The sequence below is a fragment of the Pantherophis guttatus genome, chromosome 8 (assembly GCF_059756535.1).
Source record: "Pantherophis guttatus breed Tessera chromosome 8, ASM5975653v1, whole genome shotgun sequence".
NCBI classification, from domain to species: Eukaryota; Metazoa; Chordata; class Lepidosauria; order Squamata; family Colubridae; genus Pantherophis; species Pantherophis guttatus.
The window spans coordinates 3,754,314-3,779,862 of record NC_142070.1 but is presented as its reverse complement, the minus strand read 5'-3'; the positions used below and the strand labels follow the sequence as shown (position 1 = coordinate 3,779,862).

The window sequence follows — 25,549 nt, the reverse complement described above, 5'->3', positions numbered from 1 at the left end:
CACTCAACAATGGCGAAGACGGTTTGGCTTCGTCTGTGTTCAGAATTCCTAGTCCGCCCTTCGCCCCCGAGATTTCCTGGTGGTGCCCTGTTCTTGGTTAGGGAAAACTAACTCCAAAACTCGGTGTTAACACCTTGGTGAGTCAATCCTGGCTTTTCGCGTTCTTACAAAATTCAGTCATCCTCCCATCTGCTGGCTTTCAAAGTTGAAAATTCATCGCTGCAGACGGAAAGGCCTCCTCCCTGCATGATTTAGCTTCGGTATTCCGTGGGATGGTTTATTCGTGGTTAGCGGAATTATTTATTTTATTTTATTTTATTTCTATACCGCCCTTCTCCCGAAGGACTCAGGGCGGTGAACCAGCCAGAAGATAAAACACAGAAATACAAAAATTTAAAATAGATTAAAAACGAATTAAATAATTTGGCTGAATTTAAAATACCCCATAATTTAAACAGATTAAAATTTGTATTTAAAATTTATATTTAAAAGGGGAGAAGATTTAGCCCAGGCCAGAATAATCTACCCAATTTTTTTAGATCTGTCCATTAATACGCTGAAACTCAAAAACGAAACAAAGAGCGAAGACGGAGATAAAATTTGGTTCTCCGTGCAATAATGCACGTCTGCCTTCTCCTTTTCAAATACGGAAGTCTTCTCCAAATTTAAAATGACAAGAATTAGTTTGGATGTGGCATGGGGAATAGACTTTTCAGACCGAGTCTCAAAACCACCCATTCTCTAAACAATTTTAAAAGCACTAATTGGAGATCTGGCAAAGTATTTATAATCCGGAATTGCCTTTACTAAATGGGATTGTATTTATCTTGGATGATTTTTTAAAAAATGACAATAGGTTTTAAGTATATTTTGATCGTCTAGTTTAAGAAAGAAAAAAAAAAAGCCACAATTTCTGCCTTTGCTGTAAATTTTGAACGTCATAAATCCAGCAAAAAAAAGATCATTTCCAAAGACTTGGTATTTTTCTCCATATATTCAATATTTATTCACAGTTCAGGAGAAAGTCAAATCTTGAAATATCCAGTATCTTTGCCCCCCATCTTTGCATCAGTATCCATAACTGAGACCCACACATAAACTAAGGCATAATCCTAACCCCATTATCCTCGTATAGGGGAAAAAAAGTACCCCTATTAATTTGGAAAAATAACAAATAGTAAGAAAGCTGCAAGTTAAGTTCAAAAGCGATTGCAATTGTTTGATTTTGAATCTCTGGGACTGTGATACATAAAGGAAGTTTAAACAGAAAACGTTATTTCTTGGAATCAGAACTGTTGGCTTTACAGCTTGTCTACCTCCCTGGGTGGACCGGGAGTATGGGATTTGTAGTACAGAAAGGTTGTTAGAAATACAGGCGAAGGCCTGCAAATTTCCAGGTCTAAACTTTCAATATATATTCCATGAACAGCAAATAATTCCCCAGGAAAAGCCTCGTAAAAGGATTCTTCCTGCTGTATTCTTAATGCATATCAAGTGCATTTCTTTATATAAATATATTCTGAACATGAATAGGATTTAGTGATCCAAAAGCCCACCTGATCCCCCCCCCAAAAAAGAAAGACTTTATTTTATTTGTCCCCCAAGAATAGAGGGGCTTCTCAGGCCACCCCTTTGGTAAGAAAATCGGCCTCCGCTTGCAGATTGATGAGGGAGTTGCTTTCTCGAGCCAGCTCTGAAATGGAGACGCGTCCCCGACGCTGGATGAACTCCGCCACGGCCGTCAACTCTTCGGGTGTGATGTAGATGAATTTGCCTCGGTCGTCGATCACCCCTGCAGGACAGGACAGACCAGGAATTAAAATCCACACACCCCCCCACACCCCCAATTGGGGTTGAATTAAAAGGGAGGAAAAGTTGGGACTCAATTAATTCTTCCAGGATTTCAAAATCGTGCCATTCACGAGGGTGATTGAAAGGGTCTCGCGGTTTCAATGGGAAAATTTGTTTATATTCCTTTCATAGATTTACCTGCGTTCCGGGGTAGAGTGGGGTGCTTCCTCTTCCTCGCCCCTTTTTTCTCTCTCTTCCCGCCTTCCTTCTTCTCTCCACTCTTCCTTGTCTGTCCTGCCTCCCTCCTTCCTTTCTTCCTCCTTTCCTTCTGTAACCTCCATCCCTCCCTTTTCTTCTCTCCTCCCTTCCTCCTTTCTCTCTTCCTTGTCTCTCCTCCCTCCCTCCTTCCTTTCTTCCTCCTTTCCTTCTCTCCTTTCCTTCTTTCTCTTCCCTCCCTTCTCTCTTCCTTGTCTCTCCTCCCTTTCTTCTCTCCCTTTGTCTCCTCCTTCCCTCCCATCTTCCTTCCTCCCTTCCCCTCTCCCTCTTTTCTTCTCCTCCCTTCCTCCTTTCTCTCTTGTCTCTCCTGTTTGTCCCCCTTCCTTCCTTTCTTCCTCCTTTCCTTCTGTATCATCCATCCCTTTTCTTCCTCCCTCCCTTTTCTTCTCTCCTCCCTTCCTCCTTTCTCTCTTGTCTCTCCTCCTTCCCTCCTTCCTCCTTTCTTTCTCTTCCCTCCCTTCCTTTTTCCCTCCCTTCTCTTCTGTTCCTCGTCTCTCCTCCCTTTCTTCCTCCTTTCTTTCTCTTCCCTCCCTTCCTTTTTCCCTCCCTTCTCTTCTGTTCCTCGTCTCTCCTCCCTTTCTTCCTCCTTTCCTTCTCTCCGTTTGTTTCCTCCCTCCCTCCCCTCTCCCATCTTCCTCCCTCCCTTCCCCTCTCCCTCTTTTCTTCTCCTCCCTTCCTCCTTTCTCTCTTCCTTCTGTCCTCCCTCCCTCCTTTCCTTCTTTCTTCTCCCTCCCTTCTTCCTTTCTCCCTCCCTTCCTCTTCTCTCCTCCCTTCTCTCTTCCTTGTCTTGCCTTTCTTCCTCCTTTCCTTCTCCCCTTCTTTCTCCCCTCCCATCTTCCTTCCTTCCTCCCTCCCTTCTCTTCCTTCCCTTCTCTTCCCTTCTTCTCTTTCCTCCCTTTGTCTCTTCTCCTCCTTTCCTTCTCTCCCTTCCCTCTCCTCCCTCCCTTCTCTCTTCCTTCTTTCTCTTCCCTCTCTCTCCCACCCTCCCTCCCTCCCTTCCCCTTTTCTTTCCTCCCTTCCTCCTCTCCCTTTTTTCCCTCCCTTCATTCTCTCCACCTGCTTGAATTTGAAAGGAACTACTTCGCCCCAGATCCCCCAGGAAACTGGCTGCCTGATGGCCTTCTTAGCCATACACGCCCTTCCTCCGCTGCGGGCCTCCAAACAACCTTGGGATCTGAATTTACAGAATTATACTGAAAAACCTCTGCGGTGTGGCAGCTTGTGGGGCGGGTAAGCAGCTCTAACCACTACACCACAGCAGGTGCAAGACCGCCCACGGGAGACGCAAAGCTAAGGAAGGAAGCATGCACAAGAATGACATCCTCCCGAAACAAAAGTCTCAACTCGGCCCAGGAAATCAGCATATTTTTTTTTGCCAACCAGCTCTGAGCCAATGAAATAGCCCAAGAGTGACTTTTGGACATTTCGTATGATTTCGAGCCCGAAGAGCTGATATTCTTACGAGCCACCGTAACCTTGCAAACAGGCATTTGCAACCGAACGGAAGCGGTCGTCAACCGCCATCGACAGAAGGTGGCCAGGAGGTATCACGGCGAAGACATCTGCTTCGGTTTAAACAAGGCCAGGAAATCCCGTACGGTGTTTTGCTCTCACCTGTGAGCGTGCCGTCTGCCATCAGGTCTTGCACTCTGTTGATGGCCTCCTGGGGAAGAGAAAACCAAGCAGGTAAGCCTTCCTTTTTGGGGAAGGGGTTGGGCAGCGGCTCAGAATGCGGCTGCCCCATCATCGTAAGCCCCCTTGTTTTGCAACCCACACCATACGTGTAAGTGAACAAACTTGTAAGTGGATCATAAGCTTCCTAACAGACAGGAAGCAACAGGTAAAGCTAAGCAGAATCACATCAGATACCTGTACAATTAACACAGCCCCCCCCCCCAAGGCTGTGTGTTCTCCCCACTTCTCTTCTCTTTGTATACCAATGACTGCATCTCTAACGATCCATCTGTTAAACTACTGAAGTTCGCAGATGACACAACAGTGATTGGTCTCATTCGAGACAATGATGAATCCGCATACAGACAGGAGGTTGAACAACTAGCCTCGTGGTGTGACCGGAACAATCTGGAACTGAACACATTCAAAACCGTAGAAAAAAGCCGAGGTGGGGCAGTGGTTAGAGTGCTGTACTGCAGCTACTTCAGCTGACTGCTAGTTCAGCAGATCAGCGGATCAAATCTCACCAGCTCAAGGTTGACTCAGCCTTCCATCCTTCCGAGGTGGGTAAAATGAGGACCCAGATTGTTAGGGGGCAATGTGCCATTTAGTATACTGTCGATTGTTGTAAGCCGCCCAGAGTCCTCAGAGAGTGGGTGGCATAGAAATATGATTAATAAAATAAATAAAATAATAAATGGTGGTGGACTTTAGGAGAAACCCTCCCGTACTTCCACCTCTCACAATACTAGACAACACAGTGTCGACAGTAGAGGCCTTCAAATTTCTAGGTTCTACCATATCTCACAACCTAAAATGGGCACCCAACATCAAAAACGTCATCAAAAAAGCACAACAAAGAATGTTCTTTCTGCACCAACTCAGGAAGCTCAAACTGTCCCAGGAGCTGCTGGTCCAGTTCTACAGAGGAATGATTGAGTCTGTCATCTGCACCTCTATAATTGTCTGTATAATTGCTCTGCAACCCAACAAGACAGACACAGACTGCAGAGGATCATTAGAACTGCGGAAAAAAACCATGGCTACCAACCTGCCTTCCATGGAGGACCTGTATCCTGCACGAGTCAAAAAGAGGGCTGGGAAAATATCTACAGACCCCTCACATCCTGGACATAAACTGTTTCAACTCCTACCCTCAAAATGACGCTATAGAGCACTGCACACCAGAACAACTAGACACAAGGACCTTCACTGGTGGGGAACCCTTGACCGTCACATGCAGCACGTGGACAGAGGGGCAAAGACTTGTGGACAATTCGCAAGGTCCAGCTCGCAAACACCTACCTGTGTCCTGAGGCCCAGGTGAGAAGCCAGATCTTCCAAAAGGACCACTTTTGCATTCTGTGTGGAAGGGACGAATTTGGAAATGATTATTTCATTCATTCGTTCGTTCATTCGTTCGTTTTAAATAATTGAATAGGAAGGAATTTCTTGACAGTGAGAACGATTAATCAGTGGAACAGCTTGCCACTTGGAGTTGTGGGTACTCCATCACTGGAGGTTTTAATAAAAGTTTGGACAATCGATTGTACAGGATGGTATAAGGCCATGATGGCAAACCTATGGCACGTGTGGGCATGCCAGCTCAGCTCTGGCGCGCATCTGCGCACTGGCCAGCTGATTTTCGGGCCTTCTCGGCCCAGCAGAAGTAGGGAAACAGGCTGTTTCCTGCCTCCGGAGGGCCTGGGGGGGGTGGGGAAGGTCCTTTTTCCCCCCTCACCTGGCTCCAGATCCTCTCTGTGCATCTGGGGAGGGTGAAAACAGCCTTCCCCACTCCCTCGGAAGGCTGAAATGGCCCATTTCCCAACTCCAGGTGGGACAGGAAGTGACGTTTTTTGCTGTCCCCAGCCTCCAGAGACTCCTAGAGAGGCCTCCAGAGGGAGTGGGGAAGGCTGTTTTTGCCCTCCCCAGGTGCACAGAGAGGATCTGGAGCTAGGTGAGGAAAAAAAAAAACGGGCCTACCAGGCCATCACGTGCCAGGAGCGGGGGTGCCCGTGCACGCACAGGGTGGGGCACATAGAATTATGGGTGTGGGTGTGGGCATGTGCATGAACCTCCCCCTCCTCCCCCTCCTGGCACGCGATGGCAAAAAGGTTAGCCATCACTGGTATAAGGACTCCTGCCTTGGGCGGGGGGCGTGGGCTATAGCCACCCATCACAATCAATGAGGAGGAAGAGGAAAAGGAAGAGGAGGAGGAGGCAGCAGCGTAAGACTTGGAGGTCCTTGGTCTCTATGAGCTTGGTTGCAGACATTTCATGACCCAACTAGGTAACCGCATCAGTGCTATGTAGGACAAACAGGCAGAAGATTAGCAGAGCTGCTAATTTCACAACTCTTGGAGAGACCTAACCATTGTTGCAACTGGGAAACTGAATATCCTGGACCAAGCTACGTCCAAAAACACCAGAGAAGCCTGACACTCAAAACAAATCAATCAATCTATTCGGATTAACAGAGTTGGAAGGGACCTTGTAGGTCATCTAGTCCAACCCCCCCTTCACCCAAGCAGGAGACCCTACACCATTTCTGACTGATGGCAGCCCAGTCTTTTCTTGATAGCTTCCAGGGATGAAGCTCCCACAACCTCCGAAGGCAACTTCTGTTCCATGGGTTGATTGCTCCTATCAATCAGAATAGAGCTGGAAGGTCTTCTAGTCTAACCCCCTGCTCAACCAGGAGATCCTACCTACACCATTTCAGACAAGTGACTGCCCAGCCTTTTCTTAAAAACCTGATGAAGCACCCACAACCTCTGGTGGCAAGTTGTTCCACTGGTTAATTGTCCTCACTCTTAGGAAATTTCTCCTTAATTCCAGCTTGCTCCCTTCTTTGATTAATTTCCATCCATCGTTTCTTGCCTTGCCTTGGAAAGACAAGAAAATCAACAGGCATAGAGAGATAAATAACAACTACACACCATTCAAAAGAGACAATCAACTAGGCAAAGGTCATCAGTGCTAATGATTATAGCTCTGATGATGTTGCCTAGTAGGGTAATGAAACGTCTGCAAGAAACCAACCAAGCTCAGAGGGCACTAAAGATCCCACAGAGACACCCAGGGTGGATAAAAATCAATGATTTTTTTAAAAAAATCAAAAAAAATCAGATTTTTTTGATTTAAATCGGATTTTTTTTTATTTAAATCAGATTTTTTGATTTTTATTGAATTTATTTTAATAAAAAACTTTTGGGGTAAAAATCTATCATAAGATAGTTTTCTATTTAAGATACATAAATAATTTAGTTTATTCAGCATGAAATGGAGCTTAGTTATGTAGCATGAGGCTGTAATTTCTGCAACACTGGGACTATCGGCGAGTCAACAGCAGGTCAAAGGAGTAGCAGAGATGACAGTTGCTCTTTAAAAATTAGGATTTAAATCGAGTTGATTTAAATCAAGCCTTTTTACTAGTGATTTAAATCATGATAAAACACAGGAAATACAAAATCTAAAATAAATTAAAACAAATTAAATAATTTAGGCTGAATTTTAAAATACCCCATAATTAAACAGATTAAAAATTTATGTTTAAAATTTAAATTTAAAAGAGGAGATGATTTAGGCCAGGCCGGCTTGATGAAATAAAAACGTTTTAAGCGCGCGACGGAAGGTGCAAATTAAAAATATATTAAGCAACAAAAGACTCAAGTAAGAAAGAGGAACTTACCTTAATGTAATTGAGAAGCTCTGTGACGAAACTACGTGACTGGACAAAACAAGAGGAAGAACAATAATTAATACACTGGAGAAGGAAATACGGGTAGTCCTTGACTTACGACACTTCATTTTTAGTGACCGTTCAAAGTTACAATGGCACTGGAAAAAAAAAGTGAATTTTCACACTTACGACCCTCGGGACAGCCCCAATGATCCTGTGATCAAAATTCAGAGGCTTGGCAACCGGTTCATACTTATGACGGGATCCCCCTCTGGTGACCGTCGGACGAGCAAAATCCACGGGGGGAGCCAGATTCACTTAACAACCGTTAAGTTACTCACTTATCCGCTGCGACGATTCACTTAACCACCGTGGCAAGGAAGGCTGTAAAAGTGGGACCACGCTCACTTAACAACAGAGATTTGGGGCTCCATTACGGTCGTAAGTCAAGGACTACCCGTAGATGCATTTTAAAGAATGAATTAGTACAGCAGCTTCTTGTCCGGTGCTGTTCGGGGGGTGAGAAGGCTGTTGGCTCCTGCGTAAATAATACATTTCCACGCCTGCGCCGGACTCTATATACATATTCAGCATACTAATAAATAATAGCTAATTACTAGAAATCATCCGAGTACATTGCATACTCCAGACACGCAGGGAAATTAAATTTGCTGCAGAGTCCTGTTACGCCGGATTATTATTATTTTTTTGATATGACACAATTATGTCTTCTGGTCTTTTGGGGATTGGAAGCCTGCCCTTCCCGGCTGCAAACTAATCTCTGTTTTATGACTAATTTTGCAAATAAATTATACATAACCCCACGAGAAAAGGCTCGCCAATGGATCTAGGAATTTGCAGGGGGGGGGGGGGGGGAGACGCAGCAAATCAGTAAATGTGCAATTCCTAGTCAGGGCCTTAGAAGGTTTTCCTAGGAGCCCTGTCTGTCATTTTGCCCTTTTGCCTCCTTTAGTTCATCTGAGGCTCAGGCTTAAGGGCAGATTTTAAGTCTAAAATGATAAAAGACAGCATTTTATTCAAGGATTCTTCTCCATCAATCCATTCCTCTCTTCTCTCTTCCCTGTCCCTCTCTCTCCTTCCTTCCTGACGTTTCCTTCTCTTCTCTCCTTCCTTCCATCCTCTCCCTTTCTTTCCTTCCTTCTCTCCTTCTCTTGCCCATACTGTACTTCCTTCCCTTCCTCCTTTCCTTTGTCTTCTTTCTTCCTCTGACTTTCTCTTTTCTTCTATCCTTCTTTCCCTTTCTTCCATCCTCTCTCTTTCTCTTTCCTTCCTCCCTCCTCCACCCATCACTCCCTCCCTTTCCTCTTCTCCTTCCTCCCTGCCTCCCTCCATTTCCTTCCTTCTTTCCTGTCCTTTCTTTCTTTCTTTGACCTTCCCTCCTTCCTTCCATCCTCTCTCATTCTCTTCCCTCCTCCCCCTTCTCCATCACTCCCTCCCTTTCCTCTTCTCCTTCCTTCCGTTTCCTTCTCCTGTCTTCTTTCTTCCTCTGACCTTCCTTTCCTTCCCTTCCTCCCTTCTTCCATCCTCTCCCTTTTTCTCCTTCCTTTCCTCCTTTACCCATACTTCCTTCCTTCCTTCCCTCCCTCCCTTTACTTCCTTAACTTTTTTCTTCCTCTGACCTTCTCTTTCCTTCCCTTTCCTTTCTTCCATCCTCTCCCTTTTTCTCCTTCCTTTCCTCCTTTACCCATACTTCCTTCCTTCCTTCCCTCCCTCCCTTTACTTCCTTAACTTTTTTCTTCCTCTGACCTTCTCTTTCCTTCCCTTCCTTTCCTTTCTTCCATCCTCTCATTCTCTCTTCTTCCTTCCTCCTTCCTTCTCCACCCATCATTCCCTCCCTTTCCTCTTCTCCTTCCTCCCTCCCTCCGTTACTCCCTCCTTCTCTTACCCATCATTCCCTCCCTTTCCTCTTCCTTCCTTCCTCCGTCCCTCCATTCCTCCCTCCTTCTCCATCATTCCCTCCCTTTCTTCTCCTCCCTCCCTCTTCTTTCATCTTTCCTCTGACCTTCTCTTTCCTTCCCTTCTTCCTTTCCATTCTTCCATCCTCTCTCATTCCCTCTTCCTTCCTCCTTTCTTCTCCACCTATCATTCCCTCCCTTTCCTCTTCTCCTTCCTCCCTCCCTCCGTTCCCCCCTGCCTATCATACAGCTGAGCTCTTCCTTCTCTTAAAAGCAACTAATCCCATCACCCCATTTTTATCCTCCACTCTTCCTGCTCCTGCCTGCCCTCTGCAGCCAGCCGACCAGACGTACCTGCTCCTCCGTCATGGCTTCATCCATCCCTTCTTCTTCCACCACAAAACTCTCCTTCAGCTTCAGATATTCCTCATATTCCCGCCGCTCCTCCTCCTCCTTGGCCTTCTTCAGCTCTTCTTCCTGTGAGGAGGGAGTTTCGGGTGATTTTATGCGTCTCATATATACAAAGGCTGCTGGACGAGCCTTTCCCAACCCAAGGTTGGACTCCAACTCCCAGGATGCTCAGCTGCTTCAAGGCCACCAGACTTTAATGCCAACTACCGCAGGATTCTTTCCATTCTGTCCACTGTTTATAAAGGATGGTTGTATTGCTTCGTTTAGTGACATTATTCCTAACCAGCTTCCAGCTCGTTAAGAGTTTCTCAAAGCAGCTGAGTAGAAAAGGCGAGAAAGTCCCTATCCTCTTTCAGTGTAAGAGAGAGACAAGCCAAGAAAGAAGGAAGGGAGAGAGGCTAAATGCCCAGAAAAAGAGTTAAACACATTAAGCTTTGCATCAATAAATGACCGCCCCTTCCTTCTAACCAAATGACTCCTATTTTCTCCATAAGAACAACTCTGTGAGTTGGACTGGGCTGAGAAAAAGTGACTGGCCCAAAGTCACCCAGCCAGCTTTCATGGCTAAAGCAGGACTAGAACTCACCATCTCCTGGTGATTGGCCCAAAGTCACCCAACTGGCTTTCACAGCTAAGGCAGAACTAGAACTCACTGTCTCCTGGTATTGGCCCAAAGTCACCCAATTGGCTTTCATGGCTAAAGCAGGACTAGAACTCACCATCTCCTGGTGATTGGCCCAAAATCACCCAACTGGCTTTCACAGCTAAGGCAGAACTAGAACTCACCATCTCCTGGTATTGGGCCAAAGTCACCCAGCTGGCTTTCAGGCCTTAGTCTGGACTAGAACTCACCGTCTCCTGGTGATTGGCCCAAAGTCACCCAACCGACTTTCATGCCTTAGTCTGGACTAGAACTCACCGTCTCCTAGTGATTGGCCCAAAGTCACCCAACCGACTTTCATGCCTAAGGCAGGACTAGAACTCACCGTCTCCTAGTGATTGGCCCAAAGTCACCCAACTCACTTTCATGCCTAAAGTGAGACTAGAACTCATTGTCTCCTGGTGATTGGCCCAGAGTCACCCAGCCATTCCGCAGTGAGGAGAACTCCTCATCTTCTGCTTCCAGCCTGGTGTCTTAACCCCTACATAAGCCTGACTTTCACACCTTCCTTGCATCCATTTTTTAGCCACCCAGCTGGCTTTCATGTCTAAAGCAGGACTAGAACTCACTGTCTCCTGGTGATTGGCCCAAAGTCACCCAGCTGGCTTTCATGCTAAGGTTGGACTAGAACTCACAGTCTTCCATTTTCTAGCCTGGTACCTTGACCATTAGACCAAATTAATGAAGGGACTACCAAAACCACCCTTCCACCAAGATTGCCAGGACAAGCAAGTTATATAAATGGGAAGGAACCCCCACACTCGCGCTAGCCCTGATGATGTTACCCAGTTGGGTGATGAAACGTCTGCAAGAAAATTACCAAGCTCAGCGAATACCAAAGACTCCAGCCCTGAGCTACAGATAATCTCTTGTATTGGAATATAGAAACTAATCCTGATTTCGCCCATTTTGGCCACCCCAACTGTGTTCCGACGTCATCTCTGACAGCTCACCTTCCTTTCCTCTTCCTGCCGCAGCCGTTCCTCTTCCAAGCGGCGTTCTTCATCCCGTTTTTGTTCAACCTTCTTTCTTTCTTCCCGTTCAGCCTCTTCAGCCTTTGGACACGGAGGAGGAGGAGGAGGAGATAATTAAGGGTGCGGTTTTTTTGTGTAGATAAAATCCCTCCTTCCTGAAACACGTCCCTCAGACGATCTTAAAAACAGTTTTCCCCTCATCTTGACGCAGAAACAAAAAAACACTTGTGAAAAGGGAAATATATCCACTGGAAAGTTGCAGGCAATAAGGTTTAGGAGTGGGCTTCCAGGGCCTCACTGAACCGAAGTTTTAAACTAACATCATTGCAAAATGTACTGGACATATTTCTAATGTGCTGATTTGTGTGCTGCATTTTCTGCGAAGTGTGTACTTGTACGCAGGGGTAAACAGTTTGGGTTGGTTCGCCTGAACCGGTAATAAAAAATGCTACAGGTTCGCCGAATCGGTAGTTAAAAAAATGTAAAAAAAATAAGTTCCGACAATCAGCTGAGCGACACGCGATCGTCGGAACTTTTTTTTTTTTAAAAAAATCTTTTTAAACATTTTTTTACTATCGGTTTTCTGGAACCAGTGGTTAAACATGCTTTAAAAAGTAAAAAAAAAAAAAAGTTCCGACGATCGTGTGTCGCTCAGCTGATTGTCAGAACTTTTTTTGTTTTGTTTTGTTTACTTTTTAGGCATTATTTTACTACCGGTTCACTTAACGATTGTCTCACTTAGCCACAGAAATGTTGGGTTCAATTGTAGTTGTAAGTCAAGGACTATAAACATCACTTCTTCTTTATCCCACTATAACTACTCTCCACCGTGCGCAAACTCTACCACGTTTTTTGTAGGTACCTAGTCTAGTGAAAAGAAGGATTAGGGATGACATGATACCAGAATTTCAATATTTCAGGGGCAAATAGGTAGCACAAAAATGCTTTAAAAAAGTAAAAACAAAGGCTCGGACAATCGCGCAGCTGTGATCGTCCAAGCCTTTTAAAAAACTTTTTAAAAGCATTTTTTAACTACCTATTTGCCCGAACCGGTAGTAAAAAATGCTTTCAAAAAGTTTTTTAAAAAGTTCCAATGATCCCACGGCACAGCTGATTCCCCACCCCAGCTGTTCTACTTCCCAATGATCGTTAAAAGTTCTTGTGTTAACCAACAACCACATTTTAATTTGTGACTTAAATATATATATATATATATATATATATAAATCATGATTCTATTTGCCTAAACCTGGGAATTTTGTTACCTTCTCTTTACACCTTAATGCGGTCTCTAACTTAGTCCCTTCTGACTTTAACTAGGACTACAACTCCCAGGATCCCTAGAGACATAATCCGATCCAAGAAAACGGATTTATAAAATGCAGGGGACACTCACCTCTCTCTGAACTTTCCTTGCCTGCTTCTCCTCTAACTTCCGCTGTTTCTTTGCGCCAATCTTTCCGGAAACCTGGGATTCAGCCGGTTCGGCTCCATCGTTTTCTTCTAGGTATGGTTTAACAATCGTTTTTGAAGAGGGAAAAGGAAACGGAGAAAGATCATCAGTGCTAGAAGGAAGTGAGGTTTGCAAAGCAGGAGGAGGAGGAGGAGGAGGAGGAGGAGGAGGAGGAGGAGGAAGATGACAACTATGATGGAGTCCTTGGTGCTCTCTGAAGTTGGTTGTTTCTGTTAGGGAATGGCTATTGCCTAACTGGTTGGGTTGGCAATATATATAAACCATCAATGCATGTTTCAAAATGTAATGTATAGCTTGAAGACTGTAATGCTGTATTGCATCATATTGTATTGATTGGCTAGCTCTGTAGCCAATGTACTTAAGAGGAAGGTTGAATCATGGCTTATTTTTCTTATTACATTATTATTGCTACCTCTGCTCCTCTCTGCCTCTTCTCTCTGCATGATCACTGCTTGATCATTGCTACTTGTTGTTTTCTACTGTTTTACTGATTGTTTTACTGCTGTACTTGTTCCTGTTTGCAACTCAAAAACGAACTGTTTTATTGCATATGACTACAACAACTGGTAAGAAGACTTTGTTCTTGGATTGACAATTTAACTATCTTTATCTGTGTATGAGCTGGATTGTTTATTGGATTTTGCATTGTTTTTTCCTAAAAGTAAAAGAATATCACAACTCAGTGTGTCTGCGTATTGACAGTGCTTATTCACAATCACTCTCATTCATTTCTCATGTGCACAACCTTGCTACTCAAGGGTTACTCTGCGCATATTCCTTAACAGTCTCCTTTTGCAGATGTTTCATGACCTGACTAGGGAACTTCATCAGTGCTAGAAGGGAGTGGGGTTTGCTATCTGGCTTGCCCTGTCTGTGTTGGTGTCCACCAGAAACCAGGGTAGATAAAAATCGATGATTTTTTTTTTAAAATTTAAATTGGATTTTTTAATTTATTTAAATCAGATTTTTTAAAAATCAAATTTATTTTAATAAAATGCTTTTGAAGTAAAAAAAACTCTATCTAAAGATAGTTTTCTATTTAAGATCCATTAATAATTTAGTTTGTTCAGCATGAAATGGAGCTTAGTTATGTAGCATATGAGGCTGCATATTCTGCAATATTGGGACAGTGGGTGAATCCAGAGCGGGTCAGAGGAGCCGCTGCGGGACAGAGATGACAGTTGCTCTTTAAAAATCATGATTTAAATCAAGTTGATTTAAATCAAGCCTTTTTTAACTAGTGACTTAAATCAGGTACCCGAAAACTGCAAAACAGTAATGTACTGAAGCAGTGGTGGATTTCAAAATTTTTTACTACTGGTTCTGTGGGTGTAGCTTGGTGGGCGTGGCATGGCTTGGTGGGCGTGGCAGGGGAAGGATACTGTAATCTCCATTCCCACCCCACTCCAGGGGAAGGTTCCTGCAAAGTCCCCATTTCCTCCCGATTAGCTGGGACTCAGGAGGCAGAGAATAGATGGGGGTGGGGCCAGTCAGTGGTGGTATTTACCGGTTCTCCGAACTACTCAAAATTTCCACTACCGGTTCGCCAGAACTGGTCAGAACCTGCTGAAACCCACCTCTCTACTGAAGTATCAAAGGAAGTGCCATTCGTTGAGCATTAAAGATGCTCAAAACCTGCATAAAAAAAACGCCCTAAACTTGGATGATATCTCACCGCCAGAGGTGATATTCAGCCGGTTTATCCCGGTTCGCCAGAACTGGTAGCAGAAATTGCAGGTGGCCACCCACCCAGGCTCCATGCCATCCTATTTAGGCACGCGCATGCATGAAAGGCGTGTGTGTGTCCAAAGCGCACACGTGAAAGGCGTGCGCATGCGCAAAGCACATGCACAAAAGGCCAGGTGCATGAGCAGAAGGCAGGCGTACGCGCTAACTGTGAGCGTTGCGGCGAACCGGTAGCAGCATAAAGTGAAACCCACCGCTGCTCACCGCTAACTCAAAACAAGTGATATCGACTTCTCAAATAACGTTGGGCAACTGATTTGGGTCTCTTAATTTAAATTACTCCGGGCTCCTTGATCCATCTTTTTTCTGAGCTGAAAGATTCAGTGCCGACAGCGCAGAGCCTTTGAGATAACTTCAAGGAAGACGGCTACCATTTGACAGAAACGAGAAGCAGAAGCCTGCCCGGAAAACATCAAAAGCGGGTTCCCCCCCCCCACCTCCTGATTTATATTCTTTTTGAAACGCCTTTTGCACTTCAAAGACATCCGCCCGGGTTGAAAAGTTCAGGCTTGTCAACCGAGTGTCTTCGCGCAAACGTGGCGGCATCAATTCCGCCCGGCGCCCCGTTGGGATGCAGAAACAGAAAGGGATGCCGGGGCTGTTCAAAGCAGGGGAAAAGCATCAAAAAAGGAAAGCGGGAGGTGGAAGGGGGAGGGGGAATGCGCATCAAGACCGGCATACAAATTGTGAGCTGCTGCCGGTCCCGGGGTGAAAAAAATAGGGGGAATTTTCAGGCTGATAACATTTCCCCCCAATAAGAAATGGATGCAAGGAAGGTGTGAAAGTCAGGTTGATCTAGGGGTTAAGGCACCAGGCTGGAAGCAGGAGATGATGAGTTCTTCTCACTGGGGAATGGCTGGGTGACTCTGGGCCAATCACCAGGAGACGGTGAGTTCTAGTCTCACCTTAGGCATGAAAGGCAGCTGGGCCAATCACCAGGCGACGGTGAGTTCTAGTCCAGACTAAGGCATGAAAGTTGGCTGGGTGACTTTAGGCCAATCACCAGGAGACGGTGAGTTCTAGTCTCACTTTAGGCATGAAAGGCAGCTGGGCCAATCACCAGGCGACGGTGAGTTCTAGTCCAGACTAAGGCATGAAAGTTGGCTGGGTGACTTTGGGCCAATCACCAGGAGACGGTGAGTTCTAGTCTCACCTTAAGCATGAAAGGCAGCTGGGTGAATTTGGACCAATCACCAGGAGACAGTGAGTTCTAGTCCAGACTAAGGCATGAAAGCTGGCTGGGTGACTTTGGGCCAATCACCAGGCGACGGTGAGTTCTAGTCCAAACTAAGGCATGGAAGCCAGCTAGGTGATTTTGGACCAGTCACCAGGAGACGGTGAGTTTTAGTCCTATTTTAGGCAGGAAAGCCAGTTGAGTGACTCTGAGACAGCCCGCCCCCCTCTCTCTCAGCCCAGCCCACCTCACAGGGCTGTTGTTATGAAGAAGAAATATTAGGTGTGTTCGCTGCCTTGAACTGTTTGTCAAAATAATAAAAGCGGGATGTAAATAAATAACGAGCAGACAAACGTCACTGTTAAAACTTGGACAATAAGGTGCTGTTACGGTACCTTCCGCTGCTTCCTCGGCCTGCTGCGAGCGTCTCAGGGCGACCATCCTGTTTCGTCGGTGCCTGGGCATCCCTTCGCCCCGCTCGCCTGTGAAGGGCTGGGGTCGGGCCGCCACAGCTCCCGCAGCCACCACATTCTGACGATGTTCCTCATCATCTAAGGAAAGGAAAGGAAAGGAGTTTTACGGTCCGCTGCGGGTAACTGAGGGGCAGTTTGGTGCAGTGGTTAAAGGCACAAGGCTAGGAAACAAGAGCGCCATTCTCGCTTCAACCCAAAGATGTTTTTTTTTTTTCCAAGAGGCAACTGGACTTTCTTGTTTTTTCTTTGAAGACGTTTCGCTTCTCATCCCAGAAGCTTCTTCAGCTCTGACTGGATAGTGGGAAATGGAAGGATTGATATTCCTTGCAGAGAGCTGGTCATTTGCATCCTTTTAGAACAGTGTTTCTCAACCTTGGAAGCTTGAAGATGGGTGGACTTCAACTCCCAGAATCCCCCAGCCAGCAGCGCTGGCTGGGGGATTCTGGGAGTTGAAGTCCACCCATCTTCAAGCTACCAAGGTTGAGAAACACTGTTTTAGAGGGTTTTTGAGGCCCACTAGGAGGTTTATCTGTGTCCTCAGGGTCACCTGAGTGGTGCTGTAGTCTGCAATTTTTTCCCCTCTGGAAATCCATTCCTACTCCCACACCATTCCAAGGGTCTTCATCCCAAATTGTATGGCTAAAAATCTGTTAGAGATTCTCTGTCATCCAGGTCACGGCATTCCCAACCATCCTTTCAGAGCTGAAGAAGCTTCTGGGATCAGCAGCGAAACATCTTCAAAGAAAAAAAACGAGGAAGTCCAGTGGCCTCCTGAAAAAAAAAGCACTGGGTGACGGAGAATCTCTACAGATTTCCTGACAGTTAGAACAATTAATCAGTGGAACAGCTTGCCACCAGAAGTTGTGGGGGCTCCATCACTGGAGGTTTTTTAAGAAGGGACTGGACAACCATTTGTATTGAATGCTATAGGGCCATGATGGCGAACCTGTGGCACGCGTAGCCGTATCAGTGGGCACACAAGCTCAGTTCCGGCATGCACCAGCTGATTTTCGGGCCTTCTGGGCCTACCAGAAGTTTGGGAAACACAGTTTTCTGCCTCCGAGGGGTGGTGGGGAAGGCCTCCCCAGACTCCTAGAAAGGCTCTGGAGGCTGGGGACAGCAAAAAACAGGCCTTCCGGTCCCACCAGAAGTTGGAAAACGGGCTGTTTCTGGCCTCCAGAGGGCCTCTGGGGGGATGGGGAAGGCTGTTTTTGCCCTCCCCAGACTCCTAGAAAGGCTCTGGAGCCTGGAGAGAGAGAAAAACAGGCCTACCAGGCCATCACGTGGCAGGGGGGAGGCGGGGCGCATGCATGCGTGGGGCGCATAGAATTATGGGTGTGGGCATGCGCATGTGCGGCACCCCTCCTGGCACGCGATGGCAAAATGGTTAGCCATCACTGGTATAAGGCAGTGGTGGGTTGCTCCCGGTTCGCATGAACCGGTAGTAAAAATTTGTAGTAGTTCAGAGAACCGGTAATAACATTGGCTGGCCATGCCCCCGAACTGGTCCCCGGCCTGGTCACCACTCGCTTACCCCGCCCACCTCATCAGAGGCTTTTTTTTTTTTTTTTTACTTTTAAAAACATTTTTTCTACAACCTCTTCGGCCGAAAAAAATGCTTTTAAAAGTAAAAAAAAAAAAAAAAAAGCCTCTGATGATCGCACGGCTCAGCTGGGATCGTCAGAGGCTTTTAAAAGCACTATTTCCTGCAACCTCTTAAGGTTGTAGAAAAAATGCTTTTAAAAGTAAAAAAAAAAAAGTTGGCCACGCCCACCCAGTCACATTATCCCACCAAGCCACGCCCACAAAATAAGACATGCCTCTAAACAAGACATTCTATTAATGGATGTCTCATTATGCAAAGTTTGAATCTAACATACAGACAAGCTGGAAAAAAATTTTTTTTTTATTGTTGACAAGGCAATAAAGATTAGTGTGATCATGGTCACTCTTCGTATATAATAGCCATCTTAATTTCGGCATTATATTTTACTTAAGAAAGAAGCTAACAGACTGCTAATACCACATCCTGGGACTTCTACACTGCCTGAAACAGGCCAACTAAAGTTGTGAAAGATCACAACTGATGTGTGATAGGCAGCTGGATACAGATTGAACGGTTGCACATATGCCTAGTCTAGAGAAAAGAAGGACTAGGGATGACATGATAGCAGTATTCCAGTATTTGAGGGGCTGCCCCAAAGAAGTGGGGGTCAACCTATTCTCCAAGGCACCAGAAGGCAGGACAAGAAGCAACAGGTGGAAACTAATCAAGGAGCCTTGGTAGTACAGTGGTCTAAAGCACCCTGTTATTAAGACCAGCTGCCTGCAATTACTGCAGGTTCGAATCTCCCCAGGCTCAAGGTTGACTCAGCCTTCCATCCTTTCTAAGGTAGGTAAATTGAGGACCCAGTTTGTGGGGGCAATAAGCGGACTTTGTATAAATATACAAAAGTATGAAGGCTATTGCTGAGCACGTTGTAAACCGCCCTGAGCCTCCGGAGAAGGGCGGCATATAAATCAAATTTAAAAAAAAAAAAAAAGGAGAGAAGCAACCTGGAATTAAGGAGAAAGGTCCTAACAGTGAGGACAATTAACCAGTGGAACGGCTTGCCACCAGAAGTTGTGGGTGCTCCATCACTGGAGGCTTTTAAGAAGAGACTGGACAACCATTTGTATTGAGTGGTAGGGTCTCCTGTTTGAGCAGGGAGTTGGACTAGCTAAAGTTTGTCATTATGCCCAAGCTGGGACCTGCTACCAGGCATAATAATAATAATATTTTATTATTTTGAGTAGTTCGGAGAACCGGCAAATGCCACCTCTGGCTGGCCCCAGAATGGGGTGGGAATGGAGATTTTGTAGTATCCTTCCCCTCGAGTGGGAAGGGAATGGGGATTTTGCAATATCCTTCCCCTGGAGTGGGGAGGGAATGGAGATTTTGCAATATCCTTCCCCTGGAGTGGGATGGGAATGGAGATTTTGCAATATCCTTCCCTTGGAGTGGGATGGGAATGGGGATTTTGCAATATCCTTCCCCTGGAGTGGGATGGGAATGGGGATTTTACAATATCCTTCCCCTGGAGTGGGATGGGAATGGGGATTTTGCAATATCCTTCCCCTGGAGTGGGATGGGAATGGGGATTTTGCAATATCCTTCCCCTGGAGTGGGATGGGAATGGGGATTTTGCAATATCCTTCCCCTGGAGTGGGATGGGAATGGGGATTTTGCAATATCCTTCCCCTGGAGTGGGATGGGAATGGAGATTTTACAATATCCTTCCCCTGGAGTGGGATGGGAATGGAGATTTTGCAATATCCTTCCCCTGCCACGGCCACCAAGGGAAAAATTTTGGATTTCACCCCTGATGTCGCCCCTTAAATCCTTCCTTTCATTGAACTAGACATTCCCAATTCCTGCAACTGTTCTTCGTATGTTTCATCCTCCAGACCCCCCTAATCCTCTTTGTTGTGCTCAAATTCATTTAAAAGGAAAGCCTACCCAATTTCCCCTAATTTTCTCTTATCAGGCCCTTTGCACATGACCAGAGGCACCCTTGCAGCCAAAGCCAGGGCCCCTTAAAAAAAAAAAAAGAAAGAAGATAATTTAGGTCAGCCACCCCAAAAACCAACCAAGAACCCAAAGAAAAGCACTCTGTGTATCCTCAGAGGACCACCATTCCCCCCCCCCCCATCCTCTCTTGATAGCTTCAATGAGGGAAGAGGCGCTGGACTACAACTCCCAGACTCTCCAGCCAGCGCAGGTGCTTAGACGCTGGCCAGAGGGATTGTGGGAGTTGTAGTTCCCAGGCGAATGGAGGCCTCTGGCTAAATTTAGGCCTTCGCTCTCGGCCGGAAGGCCTCCCCCCCCACACCCACACAGCAGACCACCGACCCCCGTTAGGCGAGGGTCCTCCTCCTCCTACCCGCGCGAGCCTGTCCCCGGACGCGGCTGACGAAGACGAGGAGAGCCGCCAGCAGCACCGCCGCTACCACGTAAAGCACCGGGTCCATGTTCAGTCACGTGACGCCCCTTAGCCCCCGCCTCTTCCGGTCGGGCCTCTTCGGTGGAGCCGCGCGATGCAGAGCGAGGGTTAGAAAAGCGGAGGGGGCGGGAATGGGAGGCGATAGCCACGCCCACTCTTTGCCTGATTGGCTGGCTGACTGGCGCGGGCGGAAGAGGAAAAGGCGAGCGGGGTTCGCCCACCCGCGGCGTCGCCTAGCAACCGCCCGACGATTTAGAGCTGTCCGACGAGGTGCCTGATTAGAAAAAAAAATTGCCTTTATTTTGGCCTTGGAAATAAGCTAGGCAATTAATGAAGAGATTCGCAGATAGTCTGCGCTGTCCAGCTATTTTATAAACGAAAGTTTAGGGCAGGGGGAAGGTCTACAAACTTGGCCACTTTAAGACTGTGCACTTCAACTCCCAGAAGTCCTCAAGCCAACATGGCTGCCTGAGGAATTATGGGAGTCGTAGTCCACATGTCATAAAGTCTCCAAATTTGGAAACTTCTGGTTTAGAGTCTTTTTAAGGGCCTTCCCAGTAGCTTATATATATATATTATTTTTTTTATTTTTATATGCTGCCCTTCTCCGGAGACTCAGGGCGGCTTACAATGCGTTAAGCAATAGCCTTCATACTTTTGTATATTTATACAAAGTCAGCTTATTGCCCCCACAAACTGGGTCCTCAATTTTACCTTAGAAAGGATGGAAGGCTGAGTCAACCTTGAGCCTGGTGAGAATTGAACTCGTAGTAATTGCAGACAGCTGGATGTTAAATGCTGCCTTAGTAGGAGGCATTAGCCTCCTACGCCACTCAGGCACCACTCAGGATAAGCTACTTATCCATCCATCCATCTATAAGACCCAATAACCTCCCCTCCCCTATTCATCCCTCATCATATATCCCTTCCCTTATCTTCCCTTCCTCCATCCATCCTTCCTTCCTTCCTTCCTCCCTCCCTCCCTCCCTCCCTTCTTCCTCCCTCCCTCCCTTTTCCTTCCTTTCTTCCTCCCTCCCTCCTTCCTCCCTCCCTTCCTTCCTCCCTCCCTCCCTCCTTCCTTTCTTTCTTCCTCCCTCCCTCCCTCCCTTCTTCCTCCCTCCCTCCCTCCCTTTTCCTTCCTTTCTCCCTAACTCACTCCTTCCTTCCTTCCTCTTCCCTCCCTCCCTCCCTCCCTCCCTCCCCAGTAGAATGATTATGTTCACTCTAAGGGTCTCTCTGTGTGTTATTTATGCTGCATTAATTTCAGCAAGAACACAACAGGTTGCATACTGCCTCCCTGTGGTCAGTCATGAGTACAAACCATTTGTTTAGTAACCGAGGTTACAATGGCAGTGAAAAAAGTGATTTCTGACTGTTTTTTTTCACACTTATGACCATTGTAGCATCCCCATGGTCATGTGATCAAAGTTCACTCATATTTATGACAGTTGAAGTGTCCCAGGGTCATGTGATCATCTTTTCCGAATGTCTGACCCAGGGGCGAAATCTACGTACCTCTCCTACCAGTTCGGAAGGGCGCGTTTGCGCGTCACGTGTGGTTTTGGACCCTCTGCACATGTGCAAAGCCTGCACATGCACAGAGGGTCAAAAACAGGTTACTTTCTGTTTAAAACCAGGAAGTAATGACGTCCAGGCGAGTGGGTGGAGCCTCGTGCTCTCGCCACTACCTGTTCGCACAAACCGGTAGCATTTCACCCCTGGTCTAACCCACAAAGTCAATGGGGAAGCTGGATTCACTTAACAACTTGTGATTCACTTAACAGCTGTGGCATGACAAGTCTTAAAATGGGGCAAAACTCACTGGACAAAGGTCTCACTTAGCAACAGAAATCTTGGGCTCCCTTGCGGTCGTAAGTCGAGGACTACCTGTAATGAGATTTATCTGGCTGAACGTGTCAGAAAAGCCATTAGCAAATCTGCTGAGAGATATACTGTATAAACATTCACTCAGTCTTACACACACATACACAAACACGCATGTAAGCGCATGGACGCTGGCGTATTGATTCTGCCCTTAGCTCTTTGGTGTACTCAAATAAAAAAAGGAACCCCTTTGTTTGCCGATTGTAATTAGCCTTTCTTGAGAATATAAGACTATCTGACAGTTATTCTTTTCTCCTAAAAGTGATGATGTTACAATAGAGCAACCGACAAGGGAAACTAAAGTTTTCCGCTATTGAGGGCCTGCAGGAAGAAGAATGGCAAATGTTACCTGAAGATAAGGTTGGGTAAGTCCTCGCCTATTTGTTTGCTCTTCGTCCCAAAAAGGGCTTTTTCAAAAGGCAGCTGGACTTTGCTTCCCCCCCCCCCCATTTCGCTTTTCATCCAAAAAGCTTCTTCAGCTCTGGCCAAATGGTGGAAGATGGAAGGATTTATATTCCTTGCAGTCATCTGCTCGTTATTATTCTTTCTGATCACGTGAAGTATTAGTACCACTTTATAAAGCCTTAGTTAAGGCGACACCTGGAGTACCGCATCTAGTTTTGGTCACCACGTTGAGGTTGAGACTTTGGAAAAAGTGCAGAGAAGAGCAACTAAGATGATTTAAAGGCCTGGAGACTAAAACATACGAAGAACGGTGGCAGGATTTGGGTATTGGCCAGTCTAGAGAAAAGAAGGAGTAGTGGGGGACATGATAGCAGTCTTCCAGTATTTGAGGGGCTGCCAGAAAGAGGAGGGGATCTACTTATTTTCCCAAGGGCCAAAGGCAGGACAAGGAAGAATGTATCAAGGAGAGCAGCAACCTGGAATTAAGGAGAAACTTCTTAACAATTAACCAGTAGTACAGCTAGCCTCCAGAAGTTGTAGATGCTACATCACTGAAGGTTTTTAAGAGGAGACTGGACAGCTACTTGTCTGAAATGATATAGGTTCTCCTGCTTGAGCAGAGGGTTGGACTAGAAGATCTCCAAGGTCCCTTCCAGCTTATTCTATTCTATTCTATTCTATTCTGTTCCGTTCCGTTCCGTTCCGTTCCGTTCCGTTCCGTTCCGTTCCATTCCACTCCACTCCACTCCACTCCATTCCACTCTACTCTATTCCATCCCATCCCATCCCATCCCATCCCATCCCATCCCATCCCATCCCATCCCATCCCATTCCATATATTCTATTCTATTCTATTCTATTCTATTCTATTCTATTCTATTCCATTCCATTCCATTCCATTCCACTCCACTCTACTCTATTCCATTCCATCCCATTCCATCCCATCCCATCCCATTCCATATTTTCTATTCTATTCTATTCTATTCTATTCTATTCTATTCCATTCCATTCCATTCCATTCCATTCCACTCCACTCCACTCCACTCCACTCCACTCCATCCCATCCCATTCCATATTTTCTATTCTATTCTATTCTATTCTATTCTATTCTATTCTATTCTATTCTATTCTATTCTATTCCATTCCATTCCATTCCATTCCTTCCCTTCCATATTTTCTATTCTATTCTATTCTATTCTATTCTATTCTATTCTATTCTATTCTATTCTATTCCTTCCCTTCCATATTTTCTATTCTATTCTATTCTATTCTATTCTATTCTATTCTATTCTATTCTATTCTATTCTATTCTATTCTATTCCATTCCATTCCATTCCATTCCACTCCACTCCACTCCACTCCACTCCATCCCATCCCATCCCATTCCATATTTTCTATTCTATTCTATTCTATTCTATTCTATTCTATTCTATTCTATTCTATTCTATTCTATTCTATTCTATTCTATTCTATTCTATTCTATTCTATTCCATTCCATTCCATTCCATTCCACTCTACTCCACTCCATTCCACTCTACTCTATTCCATCCCATCCCATCCCATCCCATCCCATCCCATCCCATCCCATCCCATCCCATTCCATATATTCTATTCTATTCTATTCTATTCTATTCTATTCTATTCCATTCCATTCCATTCCATTCCATTCCATTCCACTCCACTCCACTCCACTCCACTCTACTCTATTCCATTCCATCCCATTCCATCCCATCCCATCCCATCCCATCCCATTCCATATTTTCTATTCTATTCTATTCTATTCTATTCTATTCTATTCTATTCTATTCTATTCTATTCTATTCTATTCCATTCCATTCCACTCCACTCCACTCCACTCCACTCCACTCCACTCCACTCCATCCCATCCCATTCCATATTTTCTATTCTATTCTATTCTATTCTATTCTATTCTATTCTATTCTATTCTATTCTATTCTATTCTATTCTATTCTATTCTATTCCATTCCATTCCATTCCTTCCCTTCCATATTTTCTATTCTATTCTATTCTATTCTATTCTATTCTATTCTATTCTATTCTATTCTATTCTATTCTATTCTATTCTATTCCATTCCACTCCACTCCACTCCACTCCACTCCACTCCACTCCATCCCATCCCATTCCATATTTTCTATTCTATTCTATTCTATTCTATTCTATTCTATTCTATTCCATTCCATTCCATTCCATTCCACTCCACTCCACTCCACTCCACTCCACTCCACTCCACTCCACTCCATCCCATCCCATTCCATATTTTCTATTCTATTCTATTCTATTCTATTCTATTCTATTCTATTCTATTCTATTCTATTCTATTCTATTCTATTCTATTCCATTCCATTCCATTCCACTCCACTCCACTCCACTCCACTCCACTCCACTCCACTCCATCCCATCCCATTCCATATTTTCTATTCTATTCTATTCTATTCTATTCTATTCTATTCTATTCTATCCCATCCCATCCCATCCCATCCCATCCCATCCCATCCCATCCCATCCCATCGCATCCCATCCCATATTTTCTATTCTGTTCTGTTCCGTTCCGTTCCGTTCCATCCCGTCCCGTCCCGTCCCGTCCCATCCCATCCACCAACCCCTACCCCTATCTCTATTGTTCCATCCCTCAGCTTTGGGGAATCGGTGTGCACATCCAGAAAATGGAATCCTAATGATGAGAAGAAAAGCATTTAAACTTGGCGACGCACGCCCCCAAGCAATGGATTTTCTGCAGCCGATTTCTTTGAGACGCTTTTTGCTTTTGCTCGTGTTTCCCCCCACCCCCACCCCCACCCCTTGATTGTACCAGGGGACTGAGGGTGAACATTGGAGCCCTCGAGGGCTGCGTCTGGTTTGATTCTAGTGCTCCCGGGAGGTAAACCTGGCAGCCGTTCATTTGTATTTGACAGATGGGAAGCAAATGTTTACCCACTTTCTGCTTTGGCAGAGGAAGTGGCATTTCCAAATGTCCATTGTACGGTCGGTCACTCAGTGAGAGAG

The 25,549-nt window shown here is 45.6% G+C and overlaps 1 protein-coding gene across 1 annotated transcript; it reads right to left on the bottom strand.

The window, feature by feature from the left end:
• Positions 1–979: 979 nt before the first annotated feature.
• Positions 980–20,384, bottom strand: DDRGK1 (DDRGK domain containing 1). Its single transcript, XM_060687200.2, has 9 exons — positions 20,176–20,384; positions 16,175–16,330; positions 12,782–12,888; positions 11,365–11,466; positions 9,694–9,816; positions 7,433–7,471; positions 5,047–5,103; positions 3,682–3,730; positions 980–1,792 (listed from the first exon to the last, which is right to left on the bottom strand). The coding sequence occupies exons 1-9, from the start codon at positions 20,261–20,263 to the stop codon at positions 1,620–1,622; spliced, it is 894 nt and encodes a 297-aa protein (XP_060543183.2). The 5' UTR covers positions 20,264–20,384; the 3' UTR covers positions 980–1,619.
• Positions 20,385–25,549: the final 5,165 nt, after the last annotated feature.